This window comes from Mytilus californianus, unplaced genomic scaffold (assembly GCF_021869535.1).
Source record: "Mytilus californianus isolate M0D057914Y unplaced genomic scaffold, xbMytCali1.0.p SCAF_5, whole genome shotgun sequence".
In the NCBI taxonomy this organism is placed as follows: domain Eukaryota; kingdom Metazoa; phylum Mollusca; class Bivalvia; order Mytilida; family Mytilidae; genus Mytilus; species Mytilus californianus.
The window spans coordinates 19,227,882-19,254,962 of NW_026262701.1; the positions used below are offsets into that span (position 1 = coordinate 19,227,882).

The window sequence follows — 27,081 nt, forward strand, 5'->3', positions numbered from 1 at the left end:
TTTAATTAAATATAAATTCAATTCCTATAACCAATTTCAAGTTCTTTGACTACATTTATTCAGAAATCTATAATATGTCAAGTATTTAATTACAATCCAAATTCAGACCTGTATCAAGCTTGAATATTGTGTCCATTTTTGCCCCAACTGTTCAGGGTTGGACCTCTGCAGGCGTATCCAGCTGCGATCAGCGAAGCAGTTTATTTTGGAATATTGTTGTCTTTTTATAGATTTTCTTTTAGCTAAGATGTTTCCTGTTTTTCTTCAAATTATATCACATATCTGTATATCTTGATTTTCTATATAAAAATCATTTTTGATAAACAGGAGCTGACATTGCTAACATCTGTAATGAAGCAGCTTTACATGCAGCCAGAGAAAAGAAGAAATCAATTGAAGTATCAGATTTTGATTATGCTGTAGAAAGGGTTATATCAGGTAATTAATCATAATCATGTGTAGTTGTGCAAGTTTTCTGCCAAATCTACTGCCCATTTACCTTATGTCATTCAAGACTTTTGCAATTGAATTCCTAGAAAATATTGCATCATTTAACACTGCTGGCACAATGTTCATTCAGAAAAGTTGTAAATCTGCACTCATGCCATATATGATCACCTGATAATGAAAAAAGACAAGAATGTAGGTTTAAAGTATGTATCAAATCTCTAGTACACTGGAAATAGTATTTTACCAGAAGTTGACATAAGAATGTGTATACGAAAATTTACGACAAAAGAGACGATTTTTCATTCCCTATTGTTAATTTTCCTTTTTTTAAGACGGCGATGTTCCTTTGGCTCCATCATACGGTGTATATATATCCCAACTCGTTCGTTATGCCCGTGTGTGTAGTGATGTCATAGATTTTAACGAACGTAATCAATGCATCACTGGTAAATTATTAAATCAAGGATTTCGTTACCATAAATTACGTAAAACTTTTGCTAAGTTCTTTCATAGATACAAAGATTTGATTAGTAAATTTGGCTGTACTTGTAGAAAACTGATTAAAAACGGTATTTCACATTCTAAATTTTACGGTAATATTGTACTTAAAGCGCGGAAATCACTATGTGATCCGTGTAAACTCATCGAACCTATAAACAGGCTTATTAGTAAAGGTTATCTTACCAATGTTGTAATTAGATCTTTGAATATAGTTTACATTGGCACTAATATTGATTTTGTCATCAGCAAATTAAAACATAACTAAATTTGTTTTTTTTTCAAGTGGGATGTATAAAGACACACCCACTTTCATTCAGATCTATCAAGAGGTTAAACTAACTATCCTACTGTCTGTCGATACATTTATTTTTGGCATTGCACTAGTCATGTCTTCTTTGACTGTCCATGACGTTAAAATACTAAATCCCTGGGATGTGTTTTAGTTGAATTTAGTCTCTGATGCATGATTTTTTATTATTAATTGTTTTGGCTTTTAACTAGCTGTCAGTAACTGCGAGTACTCTCAAATCGTACTTTCTTGTTTATTTGACCTGTTGATACTAACTGTATTGCTTTTTTGTTATTTAATGTTATTCAGGGTTATATCTGGTCTATATACCAGCTTTTATAAGTGTTTGGTATAACTATAAATTTTCACTTCGTACTATGAACATCAAAATTATTTATTTTGTAATGATATTTCCTTTCTCTATTGGTACTGTACACGTATACCTGACAACAAAATTATTTTCATTTACCTGTGTTTAAATATATTGCAAATGGATGGTATTTTTGTTCGAGCATATTGTTTTTCTTTAATTGTTTAACATTTCTTACCGATATAACATGTTACTTTTATTATTCTTCCCTTAGTTCATTTATTTTGTATTCAAAATTATTTATTTTGTAAAAATATTTCCTTTCTCTATTGGTACTGTACAGGTATACCTAACAACAAAATTATTTTCATTTACCTGTGTTTAAAGTTATTGCAAATGGATGGTATTTTTGTTCGAGCATATTGTTTTTCTTTAATTGTTTAACATTTCTTACCGATATAACATGTTACTTTTTGTTATTCTTCCCTTAGTTTATTTATTTTGTATTTACATTGTGTCATAGGTCAAATTTATTTGTTCAGTGTATGTTCAATGGTGTTTATATGTCCTTTGATTGAGTTAAGCTATTTCAGTTGATATTTTATAGTGTGTCTTTCTATGTTGTGATGTTACACTATTGTTTCAGAAAAAGGGTGAAGGTTTGGTACCATTAAAACGTTTAAACCCGCCGCATTTGTTTGCACCTGTCCTAAGTCAGGAATCTGATGTTCAGTAGTTGTCGTTTGTTGATGTGGTTCATAAGTGTTTCTTGTTTCTCGTTTTTTATATAGATTAGACCGTTGGTTTTCCCGTTTGAATGGTTTTACACTAGTAATTTTTTGGGGCCCTTTATAGCTTACTGTTCGGTGTGAGCCAAGGCTCCGTGTTGAAGACCGTACTGTGACCTATAATGGTTTACTTTTATAAATTTTTACTTGGATGGAGAGTTGTCTCATTGGTACTCATACCACATCTTCTTATATCTATATATTAGTTAGATTTGTCATGTATTACTGTTACATTCACAATTTTTATGCCCCTGCCATAGCGGAGGGGGCATTATGTTTTACCCTTGTCCGTCTGTTCATACGTCCCAAAATTGGTTTCCGTTCTCTAACTTGAGTTTGCCTCAACCAAATGTAATGAAACTTATACACAATGCTTATTACCACAAAAAACAGATCAAGTTTGAATTTTGGTAGCGTCACTCTAACTGTTCTAGAGTTATGCCCCTTTATAAATGGAAAAATTATAAAAAAATTTAGTTTCCTTTCTCTAACTTAAGTTTGCCTCAACTAAATGTTATGAAACTTATACACAATGCTTATTACCACTAAACACAGATCAAGTTTGAATTTTAGTGGTATAACTTTAACCGTTCTAGAGTTATGCCCCTTTATCAAGGGAAAAATTACAAAATTTTTTAGTTTCTGTTCTCCAACTTAAGTTTGCCTCAACCAAATGTTATGAAACTTATACACAATGCTTATTACCACAAAATAAAGATCAAGTTTGAATTTTGGTGGGGTCTCTTTAACTATTCTTGAGTTATGCCCCTTTATAAATGGAAAAAAATGCAAAATTTTTAGTTTCCGTTCTCTAACTTAAGTTGCCTCAACCAAATGTTATGAAACTTATACACAATGCTTTTTACCACAAAACACAGATCAAGTTGAATTTTGGTGGGGTCAATTTAATCATTATCGAGTTATACCACTTTATAAATCGAAAAATTACAAAATTTTTAGTTTTCGTTCTGTTACTTCAGTTTGCCCCAAATAAACATTATGAAACCTTTACACAATACTTATTGCCACAAAACTCAGATCAAGTACAAATTTGGGTAGCGTCACTTTTATTGTTCTTAAGTTATGTCCCTTTATAATGTTGTATGCAAGTGGGGGCATCATCTGTGTCCATGGGGACACATTCTCCACTTATTTATATTTTATAATACCCCTGCTCTAGGAGTGAGGATATATTCCATTCACTATGTCCATCTGTCTGTCAGTTTGTTCAACAATTATTTCGGCCACACATTATTTCTCATGATCAGGTAGTACAAAACAAGATGATTTCATAATAGGTAATCATCTTGTTTTGTAGTACCTGCGAAATAATATTACTTGATCAGTAGTTATATAGTGATGAGTTGTAACATGTGAGCACTTTTCAGATCTGTCAGACACCTTCTTCCTGAATGCCGATACTTTGAATTTTTTATATGTTTGATATACTTAAAAAATTTTGTAACCCTTTTCTCTAAAAGTACTGAACAGAATTACTTAATATTTAGTCAGCAGTTTGGTGATTGATGAGTTGTTGTCTGAGCAATTTTCAGATATGTCAGATACCTATTTCCTGTTTTCTGATACTTTGAATTACGAGTGGAGGTATGCTATGCATGACCTGTGAAACTTCTTGGTAGGATTCCTTAATAGCCAAAACCCACAACAGAGGTTGAGATTTGAAGAAAATAGTTGATGATCAAGGATTGAATAAGTGAAAATAATTGAGAAATTTTTTTTTTTATAATGAACAGATTCTTCAGAAAAAGCTTTTTTAAAGAGCGTTCCAATGTTGATTTCATTGTGAGCAAAATATCTCAAATATAGATGGTAAACATAGACCTATTTATTTTAATGTTACTTGAACCCCATAATATGATGTATACATGAATTGACATTTGTATACAGATTTATTTTAAACTTTTGTGTCTTTTATCCTATAGGTGTAGCAAAAAAATCATCAGTATTGAGCCCAGCGGAGAAGAAAATTACAGCATACCATGAGTCTGGTCATGCTTTAGTAGGTTGGATGTTGGAACATACAGATGCTGTACTAAAGGTGAGTGCCATGGCAACATTTCTTCGTGCCATTTATGCTAAGGTTCAAAATGTAAAATACAAATGCTGTATAAGTTTGATATTACATGTACCGTTTACGTATTCAACTTTTCATATTGGGCTAAATATAGGTATCAGCAGAGGAAACGTTTTTTGGCTGACCTGTTCAGGATTTCATGTCACATCAGTTTGATATTCTTGTTCTTATCATTTATCCTACATCCATTTCTGACTTCTCAAGTTTAAAGAGAAATTTACTGCCTTCAATGACTAAATTTTTATTGTTTTACCCATTACTTTTAGATGTATGAAACACATATGTTAAGAATTTTTTTCTTTCACAATAGTCTTAATATCATTTTGAAAAAAAACAATAGTCTTGTTATCAAGTTAAAAAAATTCAATAATCTTGTTATCAAGTTTAAAAAATATTCAATTTCTTGTTATCAAGATTTAAAAAATTTAATAGTCTTGTTATCAAGTTGAAATTCAATATTCTTGTTATCTAGTTAAAAAAATAATTAATATTTTTATTTTTTTGCGGTCGTATATTGGTATGACGTTTGGCCTAGTCGTCGTTGTCTTCGTCCGAATAACTTTAGTTTAAGTAAATGGATCTCTATGAAATTTTACCATAAGGTTCAATACCACAAAAGGAAGGTTGGGATTGATTTTTGGGGTTATGGTACCAACAGTTAAGGAATTAGGGGCCAAAAAGGGGCAAAAAATAAGCATTTTTGTAACTTCCAGACAATAACTTGTGTGTTAGTGTAGGGATCTCTCTGACATTGTACAACAAGGTTCCATATCACAAAGGGAATGCTGGGATTGATTTTGGGGGTAATTGCCTTGAAATTTTAGGAATTAGGGGCCAAAAAAGGGGAAAAAAACAAGCATTTTTCTAGTTTCATGACAATAACTTGTGTGGAAGTGTATGGATCTTTCTAAAATTGTACTACAAGGTTTCATATCACAAAGGGAAAGCTGGAATTGAGTGTGGGGGTAATTGCCCAAAACGTTTAGGAATAAGGGGCCTAAAAGGGGCCAAAAATAAGCATTTTTGTAACTTCCAGACAATAACTTGTGTTCAAGTGTATGGATCTCTCTGAAATTGTACTGCAAGGTACCATACCACAAAGGGAAGGCTGGGATGGATTTTGGGGGTAATTGCCTCAAAATTTTAGGAATTAGGGACCAAAAAGGGGCAAAAAACAAGCATTTTTCTAGTTTCAGGACAATAACTTGTGTGTAAGTGTATGGATCTCTATGAAATTGTACTACAAGGTTCCATATCACAAAGGGAAAACTGGGTTTGAGTGTGGGGGTAATTGCCCTTAAAGTTAAGGAATTTGGGGCCAAAAATTTACAAGCATTTTTCTAGTTTCCAGACAATAACTTGTGTTCAAGTGTATGGATCTCTTTGAAATTGTACTGCAAGGTACCATACCACAAAGGGAAGGCGTGGATTGAGTTTTCGGGGTGATGAATCATAAAGGGGTCTAAAAATTTGGGGGGGGGGGATTTTTTTTTATGATGTATTTAAATTGGTAATTATGGTTGCAAACTCCATTGGAAATTTGAATTGAGATTATGACCATATCTTGAGGGAAAGAATTTTTTTTGGAAAAGGGGGGAGGTGAAAAAAAAAATTTAGGGGGGAGGGGGGTAAAAAAGAAATTGTGGGGCAATTTTTTATTTTTTTCATTTCAGATTTCAGTAATTAAAAAGAAAATTTCTTCAAATATTATTTCTTTTTGCAAAAAAAAGGGAGGGGGGGTTAAAATTTTTTTTTTTTTTTTTTTGGGGGGGGTGGGGGGGGTCAATACGTAACAGCATAGTGTATTTCACAAAAGCAAAAAAAAAGGGGGGTAATTTTTTTTTTTTTGGGGGGGGGTTCAATTTAGCAACAGCATAGTGTATTGCACAAAAGCAAAAAATTGAATATAAATTCAAATCATATAACCAATTCTAAATTCTTTGACTACAGTTATTCGGTGTCAGAAACCTATTATGTGTCAAATATTTATTTACAATCCAAATTCAGACCTGTATCAAGCGCGAATATTGTGTCTATTTTTGCCCCAACTGTTCAGGGTTGGACCTCTGCGGTCATATCCAGCTGCGCTCAGTGAAGCATTTTATTGTGTCTTGTTATCAAGATAAAAAAATCAATAGTCTTGTTATCAAGTTAAAAAGAATCAATAGTCTTGTTATCAGGTTAAAAAAATTCAATAGTCTTGTTATCAGGTTAAAAAAAATCAGTAGTCTTAAGCTTGTTATCAAGTTAAAAAAAAATTGGTAACCTCAGAAAGAAAATTCTTACCTGAGATTTTTCCATCATACATTTTGCATTCTTTCATTTCAAACATTAAGGAAGGGGTCAGATGTAATTCACTCATATTGCAAGCTACATAAATAGACTTACAAGTCTGTATTGTAATAGGAGAATAAAAATAATAATGGAAATGGTGATTAAATTAAGAAGACAATACATACCATACCATAGAAAACATATTCTGTTATTTGCTGTATCATCCCTTTTATTGTCCTAGAGTGTTTTTGGCTATTCCATTAAAATGTATGTGGGAGGGTAGGAAGGGACTTTCAAAATATCCCTACAACGAAGAACCATTTTTTAGATAATTTTGCATAATGGTAATACAACCATACTGAAAAAAGACCCATGACCCACATTCAATAATAAAACTTCACTTCCTTCCCTCCCACATACATTTAAATGGAATAGCCCTTAACAGAGAAGTGATAAATAGTAATAACACATTATTGTTGTCATATTTTATGTGTTTCAGATTTCGATTATTCCAAGGACAAGTAATGTACTTGGCTTTGCTAGATATTCACCACAGGACAGAAAACTCATATCTAAAGAAATGGTATGTAAGATATATTACATTTATTACTATGTCATTCTATAATATGAATCAAAGGAGATGTAAGATATATATACTGTAAACCAACTTGCTTTCACAGATAATTTTTATTGCGTTTAGACCATTTCAGTCAGTTTTAATTTTCTTACTTATTGTATTCTTACAAGAGAAGATTTATGTTTCGATGGTTAATTTTTTGGTTTAATTAAGATATAATAAATAAACTTATGGCTAAGGAAAATTATTTGGTTGACAGTTTATCATTAAGACAGCAACCTAAAGACACTAAAAACTAAAAGACACCTGAATGTCAACTTACAGTTACAATCTTCAACAATAGACAGGTGTCTAAAAATATGTCATATTGAGAGATAACAAAAGAGAACCACTGATTAAATCCTTACTATGATTAGAACTAAATTAATGGTATATCCATAGAAGATAACAATTTAATATATATAACTGATAAAATTTCATTAAGCTATTTTGATGAAGGATGACTTCTATTTCAGTTGTTTGAACAGATATGTGTGGGTTTAGGAGGAAGGGTGGCGGAATCTTTGATATTTAACAAAGTAACTACAGGTATATGTTATATGTAGAATCATTTTGATACATTCAGTTCACAGATTTTATGTAAATTGTAAACAATAATTAGATATCATATTTTATAAAAGTAAGTAAGTAAATAGTTAATTATAGTGTCGTAATATAATATACATTATTATACATAATATAAAATTCTTTAAAATAATATTATATCCCTGTCTTTATAGACATATGAGACACTTTAATCCTTTTCAAATTAAAAATATTTGCTAATTATGAAAAATCAAAAATGAATATTTAGATATAAAAGTAGTTTCATTATATGATACTATAAATTTCAAATACTCGTTGAAACTCATTTATACATTCAGAATAGTTTCGCTATATGCAAAATAGTAAAGGGTTACAGGTTATTTGCTTGATGCGAGTGTTGAACATGAGAAAATATAAGAATTAGGAGTCAATACACTTTCAACAATTACAAAAAATAAATGTTTGACGTATAAAAATCATCAGCCATATATTAAGGTAAGGTTTGCATGAAACCTGGACTCTTTTCTTAGTGATATTATACCAATATGATACATCATTTTGTTCAGGGAGGAGTACCCAATCATTTAATGAAAAAAAATCGAACATCGCCCGTCCCATTTTTTCAGGTGAAAAGCTCACAATTCCGATTTTTGACGATTTTTAGGGAAAATTGTATTTGAATTCTTCTGAAATAATAATGTATGGGAGTGACTATAACCAAATAAAACTGAATAAAACATGTATAAATAATTGTAGTCCAATCACTAATAATAAATTCTAATTAAAAAAATAATAAAAAATTTCCTAAAAACAAGATTTTTTAATTTGTTGGTTAAAAAAACCCTGTTGCCATGGCAACAAATAGCCAAAAATATCCCTTTTGCAGGTCCACCGTTTTTGTAAAAAACTGTGAACCTAAAGATTTTACTATTTGCATTATAATGAGCTAATGAAATTGATATGTCCCCGAACTCGTTTTTACGGAAATGGGCGTTATGTGTTCATCTTGTCATTTCTGTAAAACACAAAAATATTTTTTTTGTTGATCTGCAAATAAGAAAGTCATCTTTAATAGCATCTTTTTACAAAGAATCATTTTGTCTTGTAACACTTTGGGATTGACCATAATCAATGAGAGAAAACAGTGATTAACTTAGGGATAACATCAAAAGATTAATGAATTAGGAAAGCATTCAAATTGCCATTTAAAGTAATGAAAATTGCTTTATTGTCCCATGGTGGGTAAATTGTTTGTATGCAGCAATTAGATGAAAAGACATCAGTGTTGACTAGTAAAGTCATTCACAGCAGCCGTGTTTATTCCATTCATTTAAATCACACAAAGTTTTAGACATTAACAAATATTATTCAAATATGATGAACTATTTATGACTAAGCAGGGGGAAGATAAATTACTGGTATGATTTGTCCAATTGTTACACATGATGTTCAGATTTGGGGTCTTTGACCAAACAAACAAACTACATGTTCCTATACACGATGAAAGACGAAACAGACGATGGCCTGGGAATACAAATGACCAGCCGTATATGTATTGCTCATATTTAAAATAAGAAATGTAGTTATGTAGACCTGTAATATGAAAATCTTACACATACCTTCAATAAATTAAAAATTAAAATCAGTTCAATGAAGTTCACAGGAGTAACGGCACTGTAGTTGAGGAGTCCCCACCGCCAATTGGCAATTTGATGTTCGCAAATGCAGTTTTACTGTCGATGCGTAGGGGAGACAGTAAAAGGGAAATTTGCGACCGTCAAATCAAAATTGATTGTGGCTACCCTTCATCCACAGTAATGTAATTCCGATTCTAGTGCATTACAAAAAGAAAAAATACGTTATAGCTTGGAATAAATGGGGAATGTGTCCATGGGACACTGATGATGCCCCCTCTTGCATAAACATAAAAATTATAAAGCATTACGTTTAAATTTTATAACATTTGGTTAAAGCAAACTAAAGGTAGAGAACAGAAACGAAAAATTCAGAAAACGACCTCATACAAATACTTCGAGCGTCGTCGCTACTTCATTGTGATCTCTTATATATGGAGAAAGACTAAAAACTAACAATTTCCCGGATTTATAGTGAGTCCGTGTAGAGACACATGCCATCCTTGTTTTTAGATACATTGATTCAAAGTTGACTGATATGCATAGAAGTTTGTTTGATAAGAGGTTGTAAAATGTCCGGTGGCAAATACTTCAGGCATGTTCAGGTCGACACAATACAATAGTTGTGTCTGAAACACACATTTTTAATGCATCCATACAAAAAATTACTATTAGAAACATTCCGTCAGTTGTAAAAGTGATTGATAAAATAACATTTATTTCGCATGATGTATTAAAACGTGTGGGTTGTGTGCGTATTTGCAGACAAACCTTGCAAATTATACATTTGAAAAGACCAAGTTCAACATTCTGTCATTCGTAAAAAATATGCAATAATAATTTCTGGGAATGTATATATGCATCCTCATAGAAAACAAGTAAAACACCTGACGCATTATGTAAATTCCAATCATTTTAAACGAAATTGACTAAAAGTGTCACAAAAATGTGCTGTTTTTCACTCAATCCTGCGTTTCTATAATTTGTATTTATACTTTATAAAAAATTGGAAACGGCGTGCATCAGAATTACAAATTCAATGAAAGAGACACCTTAACAGTCAATGAAAAAGTTATCGGGGTTCAACTTCTTGAAGCAGAATAAACAACATGTCTATCTTGTGAAAGGACAAGACGGGGACAAGCCATAAATTTAAAAACACAAGATATTAGATCGATTTCTATTGAAATGAGCTTCCCATACATTAGGTTTTTTTTAGGTTTTACGGCGGGAGACAAGAGAGAGGGGACGGAAGAAAGGAGAATGGTATACCCTGTCTGACCCCTCATAAATCTAGAACTGTAAAAAGTGACGACATCAAAATTTATATTTATTCTGTGTTTTTGTGGTAAAAAACATTGTGCATAAGTTTTATATCAGTTGGTTGAGGCAAACTAAAGTTAGAGAATGGAAACCAATTTTGTAAAAACGGACGTACACTATGATTCGTATATTCGGATGGACGTACAAATAGACAAGGATAAAATTCAATGCCCTCTTTGCTACGGCGGGGACATAAAAATGCACATTTATGAAATAAGATAAAATTCCGCGAAACTTCATGAATGGTTTTTGCACAAAGACGTTATGGCTAAACGTGACGTCATATAAATGAAAACTAACAAACTGAAGATCATAACGTTACTTGTACGATTCAAATTTTGATAAAATTACATCAAAAATCGCAATTTTGAGGTAGGTGTTGTTTTATTTTCGATAATATTGTAGTTATCGAACATTGGTTTATCAAAGCAATTCAAAATGGCGGGTCCCTCCTTTTTCAATTATTTGAATTTGAGTTATCTCCCTGTGTACGCAAACCTTACCTTAATGCCATAAACATAAATTCAACCCAAGCTGAATTACGAGTGTGCACACATCAAATGGTCTTTGAAATTTAATAAGAGTCATTGTTCTTAAAATTTACTCTGAATATAATCTTTAGACAATATTTAAAATCAAAACCATAATTAACACCTTTTGAGAGAGAATGGTAATGTTTGTACAACCATTACCTGTTTGACCTTTTAATTACCTCGAGGCTTAAAATAGAACAAGGGAAACAAATTTACCTGTACACATTGAGGGAAATAAATCAATATCGCATCATATAAACACGAAATAAACTGTTTTATAAACTTTTTTCAAACAACACACAAAATGGATATAAAATAACAAAAATAATAATGCATTCAAGAAAAATATACTTACCAAATTGCCGTTTCTGGTTAAGGAAACTCATCAGTTTTATCTAAGCATATCTAACTGACAATTATTTTCTATGAAATTAACTAAAAGGCCACTTGTTAGGCTATGCAGATACCTGGGTTTTTTAAACATTAGATGAATAGGAAATGGTTTTGTGCAGGAGAAAATTATGCAATTAATGGAAATATTCAATTAACCTGTATGAAATTAAGTGGAGTTGACTGTATACTAATAGTATTGGAGGGGATCCTTTTGTGAGTTCACTCACAATTCTAGTTTTGAATTGGCCAAAGAAGTTCATTATAAGTCCCATAGATAGTCAGCAGCAGGCCTATAGTAGTCCACTTGTCCGTCCGTCTGTCCACCTGAGTTATGGGGCTTTGACCATTTTTTGGACTAAGGACCCTCTGAAATGGCTCCCATCACATTCCTTTAGTTTGTTTTATAATGCTGTACTATAAACTAATAAACAATTTTTTTAGCCTATATAAAAACAACAGTTTTTCTTTAAAAGAGACCTTTAACGTAAAGATTTTTTATTTGTTTTTTTGTTTGTTTAAACGGTATTCATTATTATAACAATTTCACAGTACAATTTTACATAGCAGTCAAATATTGGATTCAGAAGTTAAGTTTGAAAAACGTTTATAAATCTGTCTCCCAATAGGAGAATAAAGATTGCATGTCAATGGACATATACTCTTTCATAGCTGGACCTTTTTAATACACGGAAACTTAAACTGCTCAGAAAAGTATTGAAGCTATATGTGTATTTTTCATAAAACGCCATATATATATAACATTGACTGAGTTTAATGAATCTATTATACATTTCAGGCGCAGAGGATGACTTAAAGAAGATATCTAAGATAGCTTACCTACAGATTAAATCTTTTGGTATGAATGAAAGAGTAGGTCTCTTATCTTTCCCAGATGAGGATGGAGGATTTGGAACCAAACCATACAGTAAAAAATTAGCTGCCATTATTGATGAGGTTTGTACTATTTAATGTGACTTTGGCCACTGACTTTTGGCCACTGACAGTGCTACTTAGGTACTACCATTGTTACTCACAAGTCAGTCAGAAAGTTGGCAGTAAAATAATGGATCCTGAAAGGTACCAATTGATAGGCAAGATCAAGTGCAAGGGTAAAAAATTCAAAGGGTACAGGTTGAAGAAAATGGCTGATGTAGACATTCGTATTTCATTGCAGATGTGAAAACATATGAGAATGAAAATCTGAAGTCAAATTAACTGTAAACTGGATGTCTTAACTGTTCATAATTCTTTATAAAACAAATAAAAGAATAGATACCATTTTGAGTTTTATTTGTTCTTTATAAGCCAATTTCAGTCATTATTTGTCATTGTTTGCTTTTGTGATTTGCTTCCCTTGTCTTGTTGATAGGTTATAAAGTGTTGATTTAAAGTGCCCAAATCTTAAGTTCCTGTCTATATAATTCACTATGATTTCAGGAAGCACGAGGTCTGATTGCCAGAGCATATAAATGTACAGAACAGATACTGATAGAAAATAAAGACAAATTACATTTGGTAAGTACAAGACATTAACACTTACTTACTTACTTGTAATGATGTTTGTATACTTAGCAAGTAAAAACACTTTAATAGTTTTACATCAATTTTGGCATTGTTGTGGTATGGGAAAGAAGGCGGTACAGAAAGATTTCTCCCAAAAAGGTCAACAGAGGATATCAGTATTTCATCTGAAATTCTTACAATGTTTATCTTCATGCAAAACAATGCCAGTGGTTGTGTTTCACATTATTTGGAACCTGCATTTTCAATTTCATCAGCATTATTTTAGGCAGCAGTTTCAGAAATTTCATTTATTGTTAATCTCACATTTTTATAGGCCGGTTTACTGGTTGTCCGTCCGTCGTCAACATGTGAACATTAACTCAAAAATACTTTAACCAATTGGCATGAAACTTTGGTGAATTGTTAATATCTATTGACATGAGCTCCCTTTTGATATTTATAAATTTTCGATTTTACATTTCCGAGTTATTGGGGTTTTATTCACTAAAAAAGAGGTATTTTCCAGTTTTCGGACAATAACTAAAAAATGCTTCAAGCAGTTTTTGTGAGACTTTGGTGAATTGTTTATATCTATTGACGTAAGCTCCCTTTTGATTTTTATAAATTTTAGACTTTTACGTTCTTGAGTTATGAGATTTTTCTTCATAAAAAAGGGGGATTTTCCAGTTTTCATACATTAACTCAAAAAGTGCTTTGAGAAGTTTTCATGAAACTTTGGTGACTGTTTTATATCTATTTAAATAACCTCCCTTTTTTTTTTTATAAATTTCTGATTTAACATTGAGGAGTAATGGAACTTTTTTTTTGGAAAAAGCGACAGGTGACCATGCACTCATGGCGCAGCTCTTTATTGTCTACTGTTAAACTGTCACATTAATAGATATTTAAAATAATTTCTGCACTAAAAGTATTTAAACTATTTAAAGAACAATATTCAGTCTTAGTGAGGTTCTTTGAGACTTGTCAGGAAAAAACATATAGGATAGCTCTCAAAAAGAATTAATTGAAGAGTTCTAGATTCTGCATTTTAACAGCTCTTTAAAAGGGCAGACCATGTGATCTCTCAAATTATTTTCGTGTGCTCAATTGTAAGTTGAACTTGCATATGAATTTTAACTATTTTGGAGAAATCTGTTGCCTATAGTTGAAAGATGATCTCAATGGATAATTTATTCTTTATGTTCTAAATTCACTGTGTTCAAACGAACATAAAGTATTTATGTGCTAAATCTCTCTAGATTTTTGTATAGCATACATATCTGAGCACATTCAGATATGTACCTTTATACGATAAAGGCATAATAGAAAACTAAATACATATTTAGGTACTGTTAGGCGCAATGACCATCTCAATTTTAATAAGATCCAGAGATCACATTTTTTTATCAAATATAAATAACAGTTTATGTTTTGAATAAGGAAACCATGCACATCTACGAAAAAAGTCCTTTATAAACATCACAAAATCTCAATTTGATCAACAATACCGGTAAAAGACAGCAATCAAACATCTACAAAATATATACAAAACATATTAATTCTTTACATACAACTTCAATACATTAAAAAAAAAACAGAATTCTTAATGAAAATTAGACTTCAATACAAAAGAAACTTGCGACAATGGTCACTGCCCAAACCTCGATAATTAAATCTCGTGCAAAGTTTCTTTATATACTGACCGCCAAAACCGGTTTACAACTATTGTGAAAACACAAAAGAATAAATTACATACTTCAAAAATCATACGCGAACCGCACATAAATATATTTATGTTCTAAATTCACTGTGTTCAAACGAACATAAAGTATTTATGTGCTAAATCTCTCTAGATTTTTGTATAGCATACATATCTGAGCACATTCAGATATGTACCTTTATACGATAAAGGCATAATAGAAAACTAAATACATATTTAGGTACTGTTAGGCGCAATGACCATCTCGACGCACAAAGAAAGCAAACTTGACGTTAAGTACATATCATATACCAAGATTTTGAGATACTGACAAACGCTTCTGTAAACTTTCTAATACATAGCCGTCTTTAGCTTGATCGGATTTCCACCGACCGTGTATTTTAAATAACCTATCTGAAATATTGTTTTGAGCGGCAGCTGTGGCACCACCCGATCTAAAACTATGCAGACCAAAATCTTTAGAGTTACAACCAATCTCTGATAATGCACATTTAATCAATTCTCTCGCTCTGTAATACGACAAACTATAGTTTTTCTTCCTAAGAACAAAATTCTGTGTTTTCTTCAAAAATGACAAAGGTCTAAATATATACATATCTGAAGAAAAATCAATATTTGCTTCTCTTAAATAGCAGTCTAATATTGTACATGGACATTGTGGAGTGTCAAGCTTTGATATCAATACATGTCTGCCTTTCCTGTAACAGTCTGTTTTACTCTTCTCAATAAAAATGTCTATATATTGATTACAAAATGAAATGTGCTTTGCTTTTATACTACAAAGTTCTTGATACCTTAAAAATCCGGTATAAGATAGTGCACACATTGTTAATAGCCGTAAATCTTTAAGAGAACGACCAACTGAATTGTACTTTGAAAATAATTTGATCATAATATCAGAAGTAACTGGACTCTTTTTCTCTATAGGTCTGTTCAATTTTCTTCTTGATGCTTCTACGATCAATCTAACTATTTCAGAATCACATGGATTAGCTACCCCAGCAAGATTATGTGCCCATTTAATTCCATAAAAAGCGGATTCTATAACGCTATAATGATTAGCTGATTGCATTAAATTTTGTAAATATAGACCTACATATAATTCTTGACAGGGTAAAACACATTTAATTTCAGAGTATTTTTCAGCCCATTTAACGAATCTTTTAAAATATCCAGCATATTTTTCTACTGTAGATTTTGCACGAGCATCAAGAATGGTTGAAGATAAACTATTAAACAATGATCTAAGTTCAGGGTGTTTAATCTGTTCGTTCTGTGACCAAAATCCAACAGAAAATATTGTCTGCAAAATATATATACAATCGGTAGAATAAAGTTATAAATATAAAATACAGTACCTTGAAACTATATCCATACTAGTCCAGTGACTTGGTCAAATAATAATACAATCTATAACAATAGTCCAGCGACCAATAAGATGAGGGTCCAGTGACCAAAAAAGGCAGTCCAATGTGTGTACACAGTAACACCGTAGCAAAACGCAATACCCAGTGGTAATATAAATCTGTAAAATAAATATACGTATTACACAACCGAAGCATTTAAATGTACAGCTAATATTTTCCCGTGAAATTTACCATTAGCAAACAAAGAGTTTAAATTGTTACCAGCAACAAAAATTCTTTCCACTTCATGAAATTCTAAAACATCAACAACATAACAAGCGTATTCCAAGTTCTGTTTAAAAATCAAAGGCCAAAATGCAGCAGACTGCCATTTAGGAACAACAAGTGTACCCTCTGCTCCACAAGAGACTAAATGGTTAATACAGTTACTAACTAGACTAATTGGCGGAACTAACCAGTTGTTCTCGCCATGCCAGTTGCAAGTGAATGCATCTATCGCTGATGTTGTAGGATTCCAATATTTCGAATTAAACCTAGTCAGCTTAGTATTATGCATGTTAGCAAACCTGTCAACAGTGAATGGTCCCCAGATGCTATTCAAAAAATCAAAAAATTCAAAAGATATGCCCCAATCATCAATGTCAATAATTCTACTCAAAGCATCAGCCTTTTCGTTTTCCTCTCTAGGAATCCACTGTGCATATAATGAAATATTACGCGACACACAAGTATTAAAAATTGATAAAGCTAAACCTTGCAAGTGTGGTAATTTGCTTCCTTTCTTAATAATACTAACAGCATTTTGATTATCTGTGAAAAAAGTAACTGAACTGTGTTCTAATACTTTCGCAAAACTATCTAAAGATAATTCAATGGCTTTCACCTCTCTCCAAGTGGAGCTTTTTGTTGCCTCTGTCACAGACCACTGTCTGTGTGCAATATAATCAGTACCTTGTAAATAACCTCCTGCACCTATATCACTAGCATCAGTGAAAACATTAAATTCAGAATTATTCCGTAATAAAGGTAATGGCTTCAAACAGTGAATATTTTGTTTCCAAAACAAAATTTCTTGAATACTATCTGAATGGTGTCTCAAATCAACGTACTGATCCCAGTCTTGTTTTAAATTTATAACAGAAAAAGTACACCTTGTCATAATTTGAGTAACATTTCCAATAGCTGGTGAAAAGGAAATAATTTTTCCACATAATTTAGCTAATAACCTAATTTTAACTTTAAAAGCTTTAGACAGAATTACATCAATCAAATGGATAAAATTATCTATTTTAATTAACGGCAACTCCATCAAAGAACTTTTCAAATTCCAAGTGAAACCAAGCCAAACTAAAGTTTGAACAGGTGTCCATATACACTTGTCCTTGTTTGGAACAAAACCTGACAATATCAAATCGTGTTTGACCCTCACTGATTTTTCAGTCTCCGCTAAACATAAGCCATCATCTAAATACACTGTAATTTTGATACCATCTTTGCGCCAGTGAGCAATTAAAGGTCTTACAACTTTAGTGAATACGTATCCCGCTGAACAGAGGCCAAACGGCAAAACTGTAAAAACAAAATATTTTACCGTTTCACCAAACTTCCAAGAAAACCCCAAATACTTCTGATGATTAGGGAAAATGTTTATGTGATGATAACCTGATTTTAAATCAAAGGCAAAACCAAAACAATCGCTTGTCAAAAACTGACTGGCAGTTTTCCAGTCCTCAAACTTAATTTTACTATAAACAACTTGCTTGTTTACGTGTCTCAAGTCTAAAATTAAACGACCTTTACCTGATGAATTAATCGATACAGTTAACGGGTTAACAACATGCAGTCTGTTTCGATACCTCTTTTATCAAACTAGCATCAATTAATTCTTGAACTGCCTTTTCTACAAAATCTTTATGGTCTAAAGCAGATTTATTATTTCTTAGCAAAACGCTCTCTGGTTCATTAATTAAAGGTATTTTATAACCATTCTCAATTAAATCTAAAATAAACTTTGAAGCATTAATATTTTTCCAAAAATCTAATGAATTTTTCAGTCTATTTTTAACATTTATACAAGAAGTGCCAGATTCATAATCATAAAAAGAGTCAAAATTGTCTACATTCTGTACCTTAAGAATATCTGGAGATCTCTCAGTATGGTGCTCCTCTGGAAGCTGCTGAATTTCCCCCTTTTTTACAGTCTTTAGCCCAATGTCCATACAGACCACAGTTGTAACAGATGTCCCTAGCTCTGTTCCGACGAGATGTGATGGGGGCGGAGGCCCCCGCGACAAGAAAGGGCTGTTGCTGTGAAAAACCACCATTATTTCCATTGTGAGCAATACTAGATGGACCACCAGCAGATTCCACGGGTCTTTTCTTTGTGTTTTGACGCTTATCCTGCTTCACGGTTTTCAATTTCTTCACTGCTCTGCCATCAGCCGCCCGAATGCGCTTCTCATCCTCTGAGTCACTAGCCACGTCATCAGACAAATACTCGTCTACAGTTTTCCAACCACCTTCGGATTTATCTGCTATTCGAATTAGCTTATTCCTTTTCTTCAAAGATTTACCAGATTCTTTCAGCACTTTGACGGCCTTCTCATATCTCCGGTGCTCTATACAGTCTACAGCAATATCAATATTATCTAACATATCAGAATTTAAGTCAAACTGAACTTTATTACCCTTGAACTTGAAGGAACTCTCAGATTTCTGTACCTTTCGTGCAAGATCATGTGTGGTATCTGCAAAATTTCTCTCAATTCCCGTCAACTTTCTGGTAAAATAGGTTTTCATCAACGACAACAAATCAGCATTTGTAATTTCATCAGAATCAGCTTGACACGGCAGCTCTACACCTTCCATATCAGGTAGTTTATCAGGCTCGATATCAGACATAACGAAATTAGACTTCAATACAAAAGAAACTTGCGACAATGGTCACTGCCCAAACCTTGATAATTAAATCTCGTGCAAACTTTCTTTATATACTGTCCGCCAAAACCGGTTTACAACTATTGTGAAAACACAATAGTATAAATTATATACTTCAAAAATCATACGCGAACCGCACATAAATATATTTATCAATCATATTTTTATGGCCCCGCCGACTTACGTCATGCCTGTTTAGTTTTACCCTTGTCAATCATTCCTTTATTTTGTCATTCCGTCATTTCGTTGTTCCGCAAGGAACAGTTATACAGACTGTTTTGCTAAACATCTTCACATATTGAGCTGATTTTAGTATGGGAGTGTATTATAATGAGTTACAGATCGAGTTTATGTTTGGTTCCGCTCCGCTGATTTTTGCTGAAATTATGGACTTTGAAAATTAATGAAAATAACAGTTTCACAGACTTTTTTCTATACGCCTTCATATATTGAGCTGATTTTAAGTAAGTGAGTCTACTATGATGGGTTTTGGACTTTGAAAATTTCAACTCCTAAAAATGGCTTCAAGTTCTTTTTGCGAGTGGGGCCATTCGTGTTCCTCCAACACATCTAGTTTTTTCTCACTTAATTAGAGCTAATGATGATGGTTACTTTAAACAATAATATTTGAACAGCAAGGTGCATTAATAATTTTAGTTTCAGAGCCTTCTTGCTTTCAATTTAAAGGAGTAGGCCCGGTAAGACCTCTTTTTGGCCCCAAAATATAGCATTTCAAAAAATTGTTGAAAATGTAAACTTTTGGCTATCTATTGGAAAGAAAAATACTTGTGTTACATAAATATAGGCTGTTTTTGACATTACACTGTACATGCACCAGGTACTAGCATCATTAATTCATGCAAAAATAATAAAATCATCACTATCTTAGCATTTGTGCTAATTTTAGACGGTTTTTGTCTAAAATAGAAGTGGCCACACTTGTGTTCTCTCTTAATTTTTTAAATATATGTTGTATTTGATGATGATACATAACATATATAAAGGTTGAGACTGAACACGAATGCGGCGACTTCCATTTTAGACAAAAAAAACATGTGAAAACTGACGTTTTGTGGCATATTTGATACAATTTCATATTTAAGCTTGAATTTAGGCATCTTTAATGACCAAATCAGTTCAAATCCAAAACATTAACTAATTGAATCGACTGAAGAAGACACTTAAGTGTTTAGAAAATGTCAAAAATCTTTCATCAGATGTATTTCAAATTTTAGGCCAAAATAAGCCCTTACCGGACCTTCTCCTTTAACTACCAAAAGATCAAAACACTGCTTTGACTGAATGACCAAATATATAATTTCACACGAGTCAAAAGGTTAAAAAAATGCTGCAGTAATGGTATTGTTTAATATTTGAATAAAAAGAGATGTGTGGTAATTGACATTGTGAACATAAAACATAAAAACAACAAATGACATCTTATTGTCAACATAAGGTGGATTCATTAATTTTTTAGGGTACTTATTTTCATGGATTGCTGAAAAATTGTAATTTTGTAGATATTTGATTTCGTAGTTTAGCCAAAATCTGCACACAAGCCTGTAGAAAATTTGTTCTTCATTGAACATTTAAATTTATTGGTCATCTTTACCCAAGAAGTCCATGAAAATTGGTAAAAAAATGACCAATCAACAGTATGCGAATCAACTTTAGACAAATGTCTATACACAATTTCAAGCTCTAGATTACTCACTTTGAATTCAAAACACTTATTAAGAGGGGAAAAAAGTTAAAAAAAAAACATAATTGAAACTAGGTGTTTAAGATTCTCTTTTTTTTTTTTTACAGATGGCTGAAGAACTACTTAAGAATGAAGTTATAACATATGATAATATTAAAGACCTTATAGGACCTCCTCCACATGGAGAGAAGAATAAAATAGAACTTGTTAATCCATTAGCTGTTTCTACTGACATTGACAATAATAAACCAATGGAAGATTCTTCGGAAAAATAAAACTTTATGTCATAGATGAATCATAAACACAAAGATTAGGAGTTAAATGGTTGTCATGGTAATACAATCTTCTTCTGGTGTGAGGATGAATTTGGAATACGGATTAGTGTGACTTAGTTGTCATGCAACTTGCTTCAATATCATTCATTTAATTGAGTGAAGACTTTTTGTTGCCTATTGAAATAAATATATCACAATGTGATTAATGGGTCTCTTTTATTGGTGGAATCACCTTTAATTGATATTCAGTTTGGAATCTTAGTAAGGTATACCAAAACATTATAGGCATATCCTATAAAAATAAGTAGATGTGGTCTCAACATGAGACCAAATTACATAGAAGTTTGAAACAACTATAGGTCACCATATGGCCTTCAACAATGAGCAAAACCCATACCGCATAGTCAGCTGTAAAAGGCCCCGAAATGAAAAGTGTAAAACAATTTAAACAAGAAAACTAATGGCCTGATTTATGTACAAAATAATGAACGAAAGACATATATGATATAGAAACAAATGACAACCACTGAATTACAGGCTCCTGACTTAGGTGTATCCTACCTATTTTACAAGAGGACGAGAGGAAACTATTTTAAACTATGTAGAATGTTACCAAATGATATGCATTCTTGTTTGACAAATGTATAAATCTATAATTGCTGAATTACATTGATATGAAGTTTGAGGTGGATGAAACTGTTTGACACACAGGCTCCAATGACAAAGATCATGATTTATTTTATTTAACATTCACTTCAAGGAACTACATTTGCCAGATTTCATGATTTTTGGTCATAGCGAGAACACAATTACTCTGAGCATCTAGTCTAAGAAGCTAATATGTGGGTTTTTTTTGCCACAAATAAATATTTTGTAAATATTATTTTTATATGTGTATATTTATTTTAATTTTTACAGACATCTGCTTATTTTTTCCTGTGAAATTAATCCTCCTGAAACACTAATTGCCTTTCTGATGCACTTACATTTCATATCGACGCTTCTGGGTTAAAGATTGGTCTCTTGGTACTATTAAAATATCATTTTTCTTGAAAGTCTTAAGATATAAATAGATGGAAACTTATGATTTAATTAAGACTTGAAGTTATTTATAATTTGTAACCCAAAACAATTACATATGTTCTTTAAATAATTAGGGCCCCGCCGAATGGCGGCCGCCCTATAGTGATCAGTCTGTCCGTCCGTCTGTCTGTCCGTCCGTCTGTCCATCCATCCGTTCGTAACGAATCGTGTATGCTCTATATCTAGAGAACCGTTATGATTTCAAAGTTTATTCTTGACATGTATATTAACCAACACCAGAGAGTGTGTCATAATGTATGTTCAACTTCCTAGGTCAAAGGTTAAGGTCAAAAACTTTGGTTTTAGTTGACAACCCCATGTCCTATGGTAAAGATCGTGTCCGCTCTATATCTTGAGAATCGTTATGATTTCAAAGTTTATACTTGATATGTATATTAACCAACACCAGAGGGTGTGTCATAATGTATGTACAACTTCCTAGGTCAAAGGTCAAGGTCAAAAACTTTGGTTTTAGTTGACAACCCCATGTGCTATGGTAAAGATCGTGTCTGCTCTATATCTTGAGAACCGTTATGATTTCAAAGTTTATACTTGATATGTATATGAACCAACACCAGAGGGTGTGTCATAATTTATGTACAACTTCCTAGGTCAAAGGTCCAGGTCAAAAACTTTGGTTTCATTTGACAACCCCATGTCCAATGATAAAGATACAAATTTTTTACCACACATTATTCACAGCGGGGCCCACAGAGATGGCTCCCATCTCAATGATATATAATAGTTCCAATTACTAATTATTTCAAAGATGTATAAAATAACTTAATATTTTTGTCATTATTTTTAAAGTAACCTTTTGTCTCTATACTCTTCTCAAAGAAGAAAATTCGTAAAAACTACGTTTAGTCCATACTTCTTTTGAAATTTAAAATAACTATTGAGTAATTTGATAATTTTTAAAAACAAAAATTACCTAGCTAGTAACACTACAAACTGCTCAGAGTATGAAAAGACCATACTTTGTGCTCGACCAGTAAAGTCGAACACAAATTTTACTCGACTAGACTCGACATTATCTCGACAGTACTTAACTGTACTTAAAGGAGACATGACACGATTTTTTTTATTTTTTTTTTTTTATTAAATCAATAAATATTAGTCTTAAAACATGTTTTGTACAATTTTGCTGGTCAAAACCTGATTAATTGGCATTTTTTATGTCAAAAAATCCAGCGCTTGTCATAATGAATGATTTTTAATTTAGATAATGATCATGTGATCGTGCTTACGTCACTGGTTACAAGCTGGGAAAATGTCTCAAACTGGACAATGTCGATCACTTTCTGCACAATTACACTGTGGACGGTATTGACAGCACTTCTCCTCATAACTTACAAACTACAAAATATATAAAGACAATTGACCTTATCAACTTGAGCCATTTTGTGTGGAAAATAACCAAGAAAAAGACATTAATTCTTCATGCGAAAAATCCAACAAGGACGATTTTTCAGACAATACTGATCGGATTGTTACCATACATATGGTTTTGTCTGATGCATAAATTTAATAAACCACTTTCTGCATTTTCTTTATTTAAATAAAAATACTTTTAATTATGATTGAAAATATAAATTTCTAATTATTGATGATCAAATTGTTCTTTTTATACAACCGCAAAAATTTTTTGCGGTCGATTGGTATGACGTTTGGGTCGTTGTCGTCGTCATCGTCGTCCGAACACACATTGGTTTTCGCACTATAACTTTAGTTTAATTGAATGGATCTCTATGAAATTTTACCATAAGGTTAAATACCACAAAAGGAAGGTTGGGATTGATTTTGGGGGTTATGGTACCAACAGTTAAGGAAATAGGGGCCAAAAAGGGGCCAAAAATAAGCATTTTCTAGTTTCCAGACAATAACTTGTGGAACGGTGTATGGATCTCTCTGAAATTATACCACAAGTTTCCATACCACAAAGGGAGGATATGGCTCAAACCGTTTAGGAATTAGAGGCAAAAAAGGGGGGAAAACAATGTTGTCCTGGTTAATGGACAAATACTTTAGTACAAAACATAATTTAAAGCAGTGTAAGGGAGATAAATCAAATACATCATTTGAATTACCTCCCTTACACTGCTTTTAAATTATGTATAAAGTAATGGTTAATGAACAATTAAGACAATTTAAAACAGTGTAAGATAGGTTATCCAAATACAACGTTTTGATTACTTCCCTTACACTGCTTTTAAATTATGTTTAAAGAAATGCATATTTTTAAAGAAGACCAGTAAAAATATCTGCAAATGTTGCATCTTTTTTTTTTTAACCAAAAAATCCATATGAAAGATTTGTCACCATATTTTAAATTCTATTATAAAATAGATTAAGTTAGCACTATGGTAAATTTAAATGGGTAATTATGGTTGCAAACTCCATTGGAAATTTGAATTGAGATTATGACCATATCTTGAGGGAAAGAATTTTTACGGGGAAAAAGGGAAGATTTTATTTCTCTCTGTTACCGTAACGTTATAATTATGTGTGCGCCAGAAGCAGAAAGAAAAAAAGCGATAGTAAAAGTCAAATTAGGCGCTCGCAAAGAGTACGTTTTTTATTTTTTTATTTTTTATTTTTTTTTGGTACATAGGGACTTTTAATAGGTATAAATTTTTACCAAAAGTTATGTTTATAATTTTTTTGGTTGGAAACCATACATCACATTATTTCTGCATTAGGAAAATTATTCAATTAACAATTTTTTTACTTTCCCCCGTTTTATGTAAACATTTATTGGAGGCTGTTGTTTTAGTAATTAAATTTTGACATCTATAGCATACTTGACCAGGTGAAAGGTAAGAAGGCACCTGTAGCGTGATTTAGTCACGTGTTATGTTATTTACCTTTTAAAACCATACATTTTAAAGAAAAAATATCTTATGTTAAAATAATAAATATAGCAATACAACACTTCTAAAGTATGCAATTCCATCCAGACCCTTATAAATCTAACTTCAAATTTAAGGAATTTCACAAAGTAAATTCAAATACACATATTTCCACCCCTCTCTCCCAAATATCATTTAGCAATTAATTTGTTTATTGCCACCATCAAAATGCTCCAGGAATATATTCACAACTTATAATGTTCTTTTTGAAAACATTATTTAAAAAAGGGGTCATTTAAAAAAATGTTTAATTTTCAATCGGACTGAGCATGAAAACGTAAACATGTAACATACTTCAGTCTTGGAGAACATGTTGTTCTTGTTTTTACGTTAGACTGCCACTGGTTTCTGTACTTTGTACCGATCTTTTGAGTTAGACTGGTTTTTGTAGTTCTTATGTACTGCTGAAATACCACTGTCACACGTTGGGGGATAAGGAAGGGGGGTGTAGGCGATCACAAACATTTACCCCCGCCACATTCTGTATGTGCCTGTCTTAAATCAGGAGCATGTAAATTATTTTGTTATAAATAACGTTGTTAGTTTTCTCGTTTAAATTGTTTCACATTTTTCATGTTGAGACCTTTTATAGCCGAATATACAGTATTGGGTTTTCTCATTGTGGAGGCCGTACGGTTATACCAAATAATTGGTTCAAATGACACTTTCTTCATTTATAATTAAGTTTCCATTTTAAAAAAGAAATGTTTTTCATCATCTGATCCTTTACCAACTAGATAGTTGTCAATAATTATAATATTCGATGTTCAATACATGAATGTAAAAGACTTATGATTCACATTCTCGTATCATTTCCTTATTTGCTTTTTATGCTTTTTATAAAAATAATATATGTGTGTGTGGTTGTGGTCGGTAAATTAATGAGAGTGACAAGCTCAAAGCTTTTTTGATAGTCCAATATAGTTTAAAAGTAATTAGATTTCATGTACTTGTATGGATTTTTAATTCAAAAATTGCCGTGCATCCAAGCTTTTAAACCAGTATTGTGTATCTATTCTTTTAATTTATCGAGCATTATGCCTAACAATTTCTTATGAATATTAGACTTGCAAGCATACAGAATATTACTTTTCAATCTCAAGAAGAAGTCAATTAAAAAATGCATCTGTAATAAACCTTTTTATATCTGCATAATCTAACAAGCAATAAAAATAAGATCTATATACAGGTTGTCTCTTAGTTATCAACACTGGTTAGGGTATTTAATTGGTGGTGCATAGGGTATTGTATGGTCGTACTTCAGGTATTCATTAAACATCAGGTAGTTGTACCTGTATTACTGTAACAATAATATATTCCAATCTCACCTGCGCCCTCGGCAAAACCAACATCAAGGATGTACACAAAGAGCTTATGAAGTAATATTGCGTAGTAACTATGTCATGCGGCGTGACACCTGAAGCTTACAACTTCAAACGAGACCTGAAATTGCGAAATTCAATCACCTGTACCCACAACTGTGACCTATGATGAACTCATGGCATGGCACCCGAGACCCCAACTCTGGATTCCTTATGAAAGTGGGCGGAAAGAAGTGTAGTTTGGGGTTGTTAAAAATAAGGATGTGTATTGTCTTACTATACAAATCCTTGTTAAAAAGTCCCATGTTTACACCAATTCTAAGTCAGCGTGTAATTGGAAAAACAGAAAATATCATGTCATTATTCTTTTTAATTATATTGCTGAATCCATCGGCATCACACATAATCATTGTTTAACACTGTCATGCGTTTTGTTGGATAATAATCGAAACTAAATTTGCGCTATACCCATATGTCAATATGAATGAAAGTAACCAGTGACGTAGTA

The 27,081-nt window shown here is 32.1% G+C and overlaps 1 protein-coding gene across 2 annotated transcripts in view; it reads left to right on the top strand.

Annotated features, from left to right (window-relative positions):
- LOC127702095 (paraplegin-like) overlaps positions 1 to 27,081 on the top strand; it is a 54,120-nt gene that overhangs the window by 22,200 nt on the left and 4,839 nt on the right. Inside the window, exons 13-19 of one of the 2 annotated variants that reach the window (XM_052206110.1) lie at positions 328 to 438; positions 4,282 to 4,397; positions 7,207 to 7,290; positions 7,800 to 7,872; positions 12,549 to 12,706; positions 13,190 to 13,267; positions 21,089 to 21,458. In XM_052206110.1, coding sequence (XP_052062070.1) covers positions 328 to 438; positions 4,282 to 4,397; positions 7,207 to 7,290; positions 7,800 to 7,872; positions 12,549 to 12,706; positions 13,190 to 13,267; positions 21,089 to 21,256 — 788 coding nt within the window. In that variant the 3' untranslated portion in view covers positions 21,257 to 21,458. Of the gene's footprint in view, positions 1 to 327; positions 439 to 4,281; positions 4,398 to 7,206; positions 7,291 to 7,799; positions 7,873 to 12,548; positions 12,707 to 13,189; positions 13,268 to 21,088; positions 21,459 to 27,081 lie in introns of those variants that run through there. The other variant, XM_052206112.1, reaches the window with a different exon arrangement.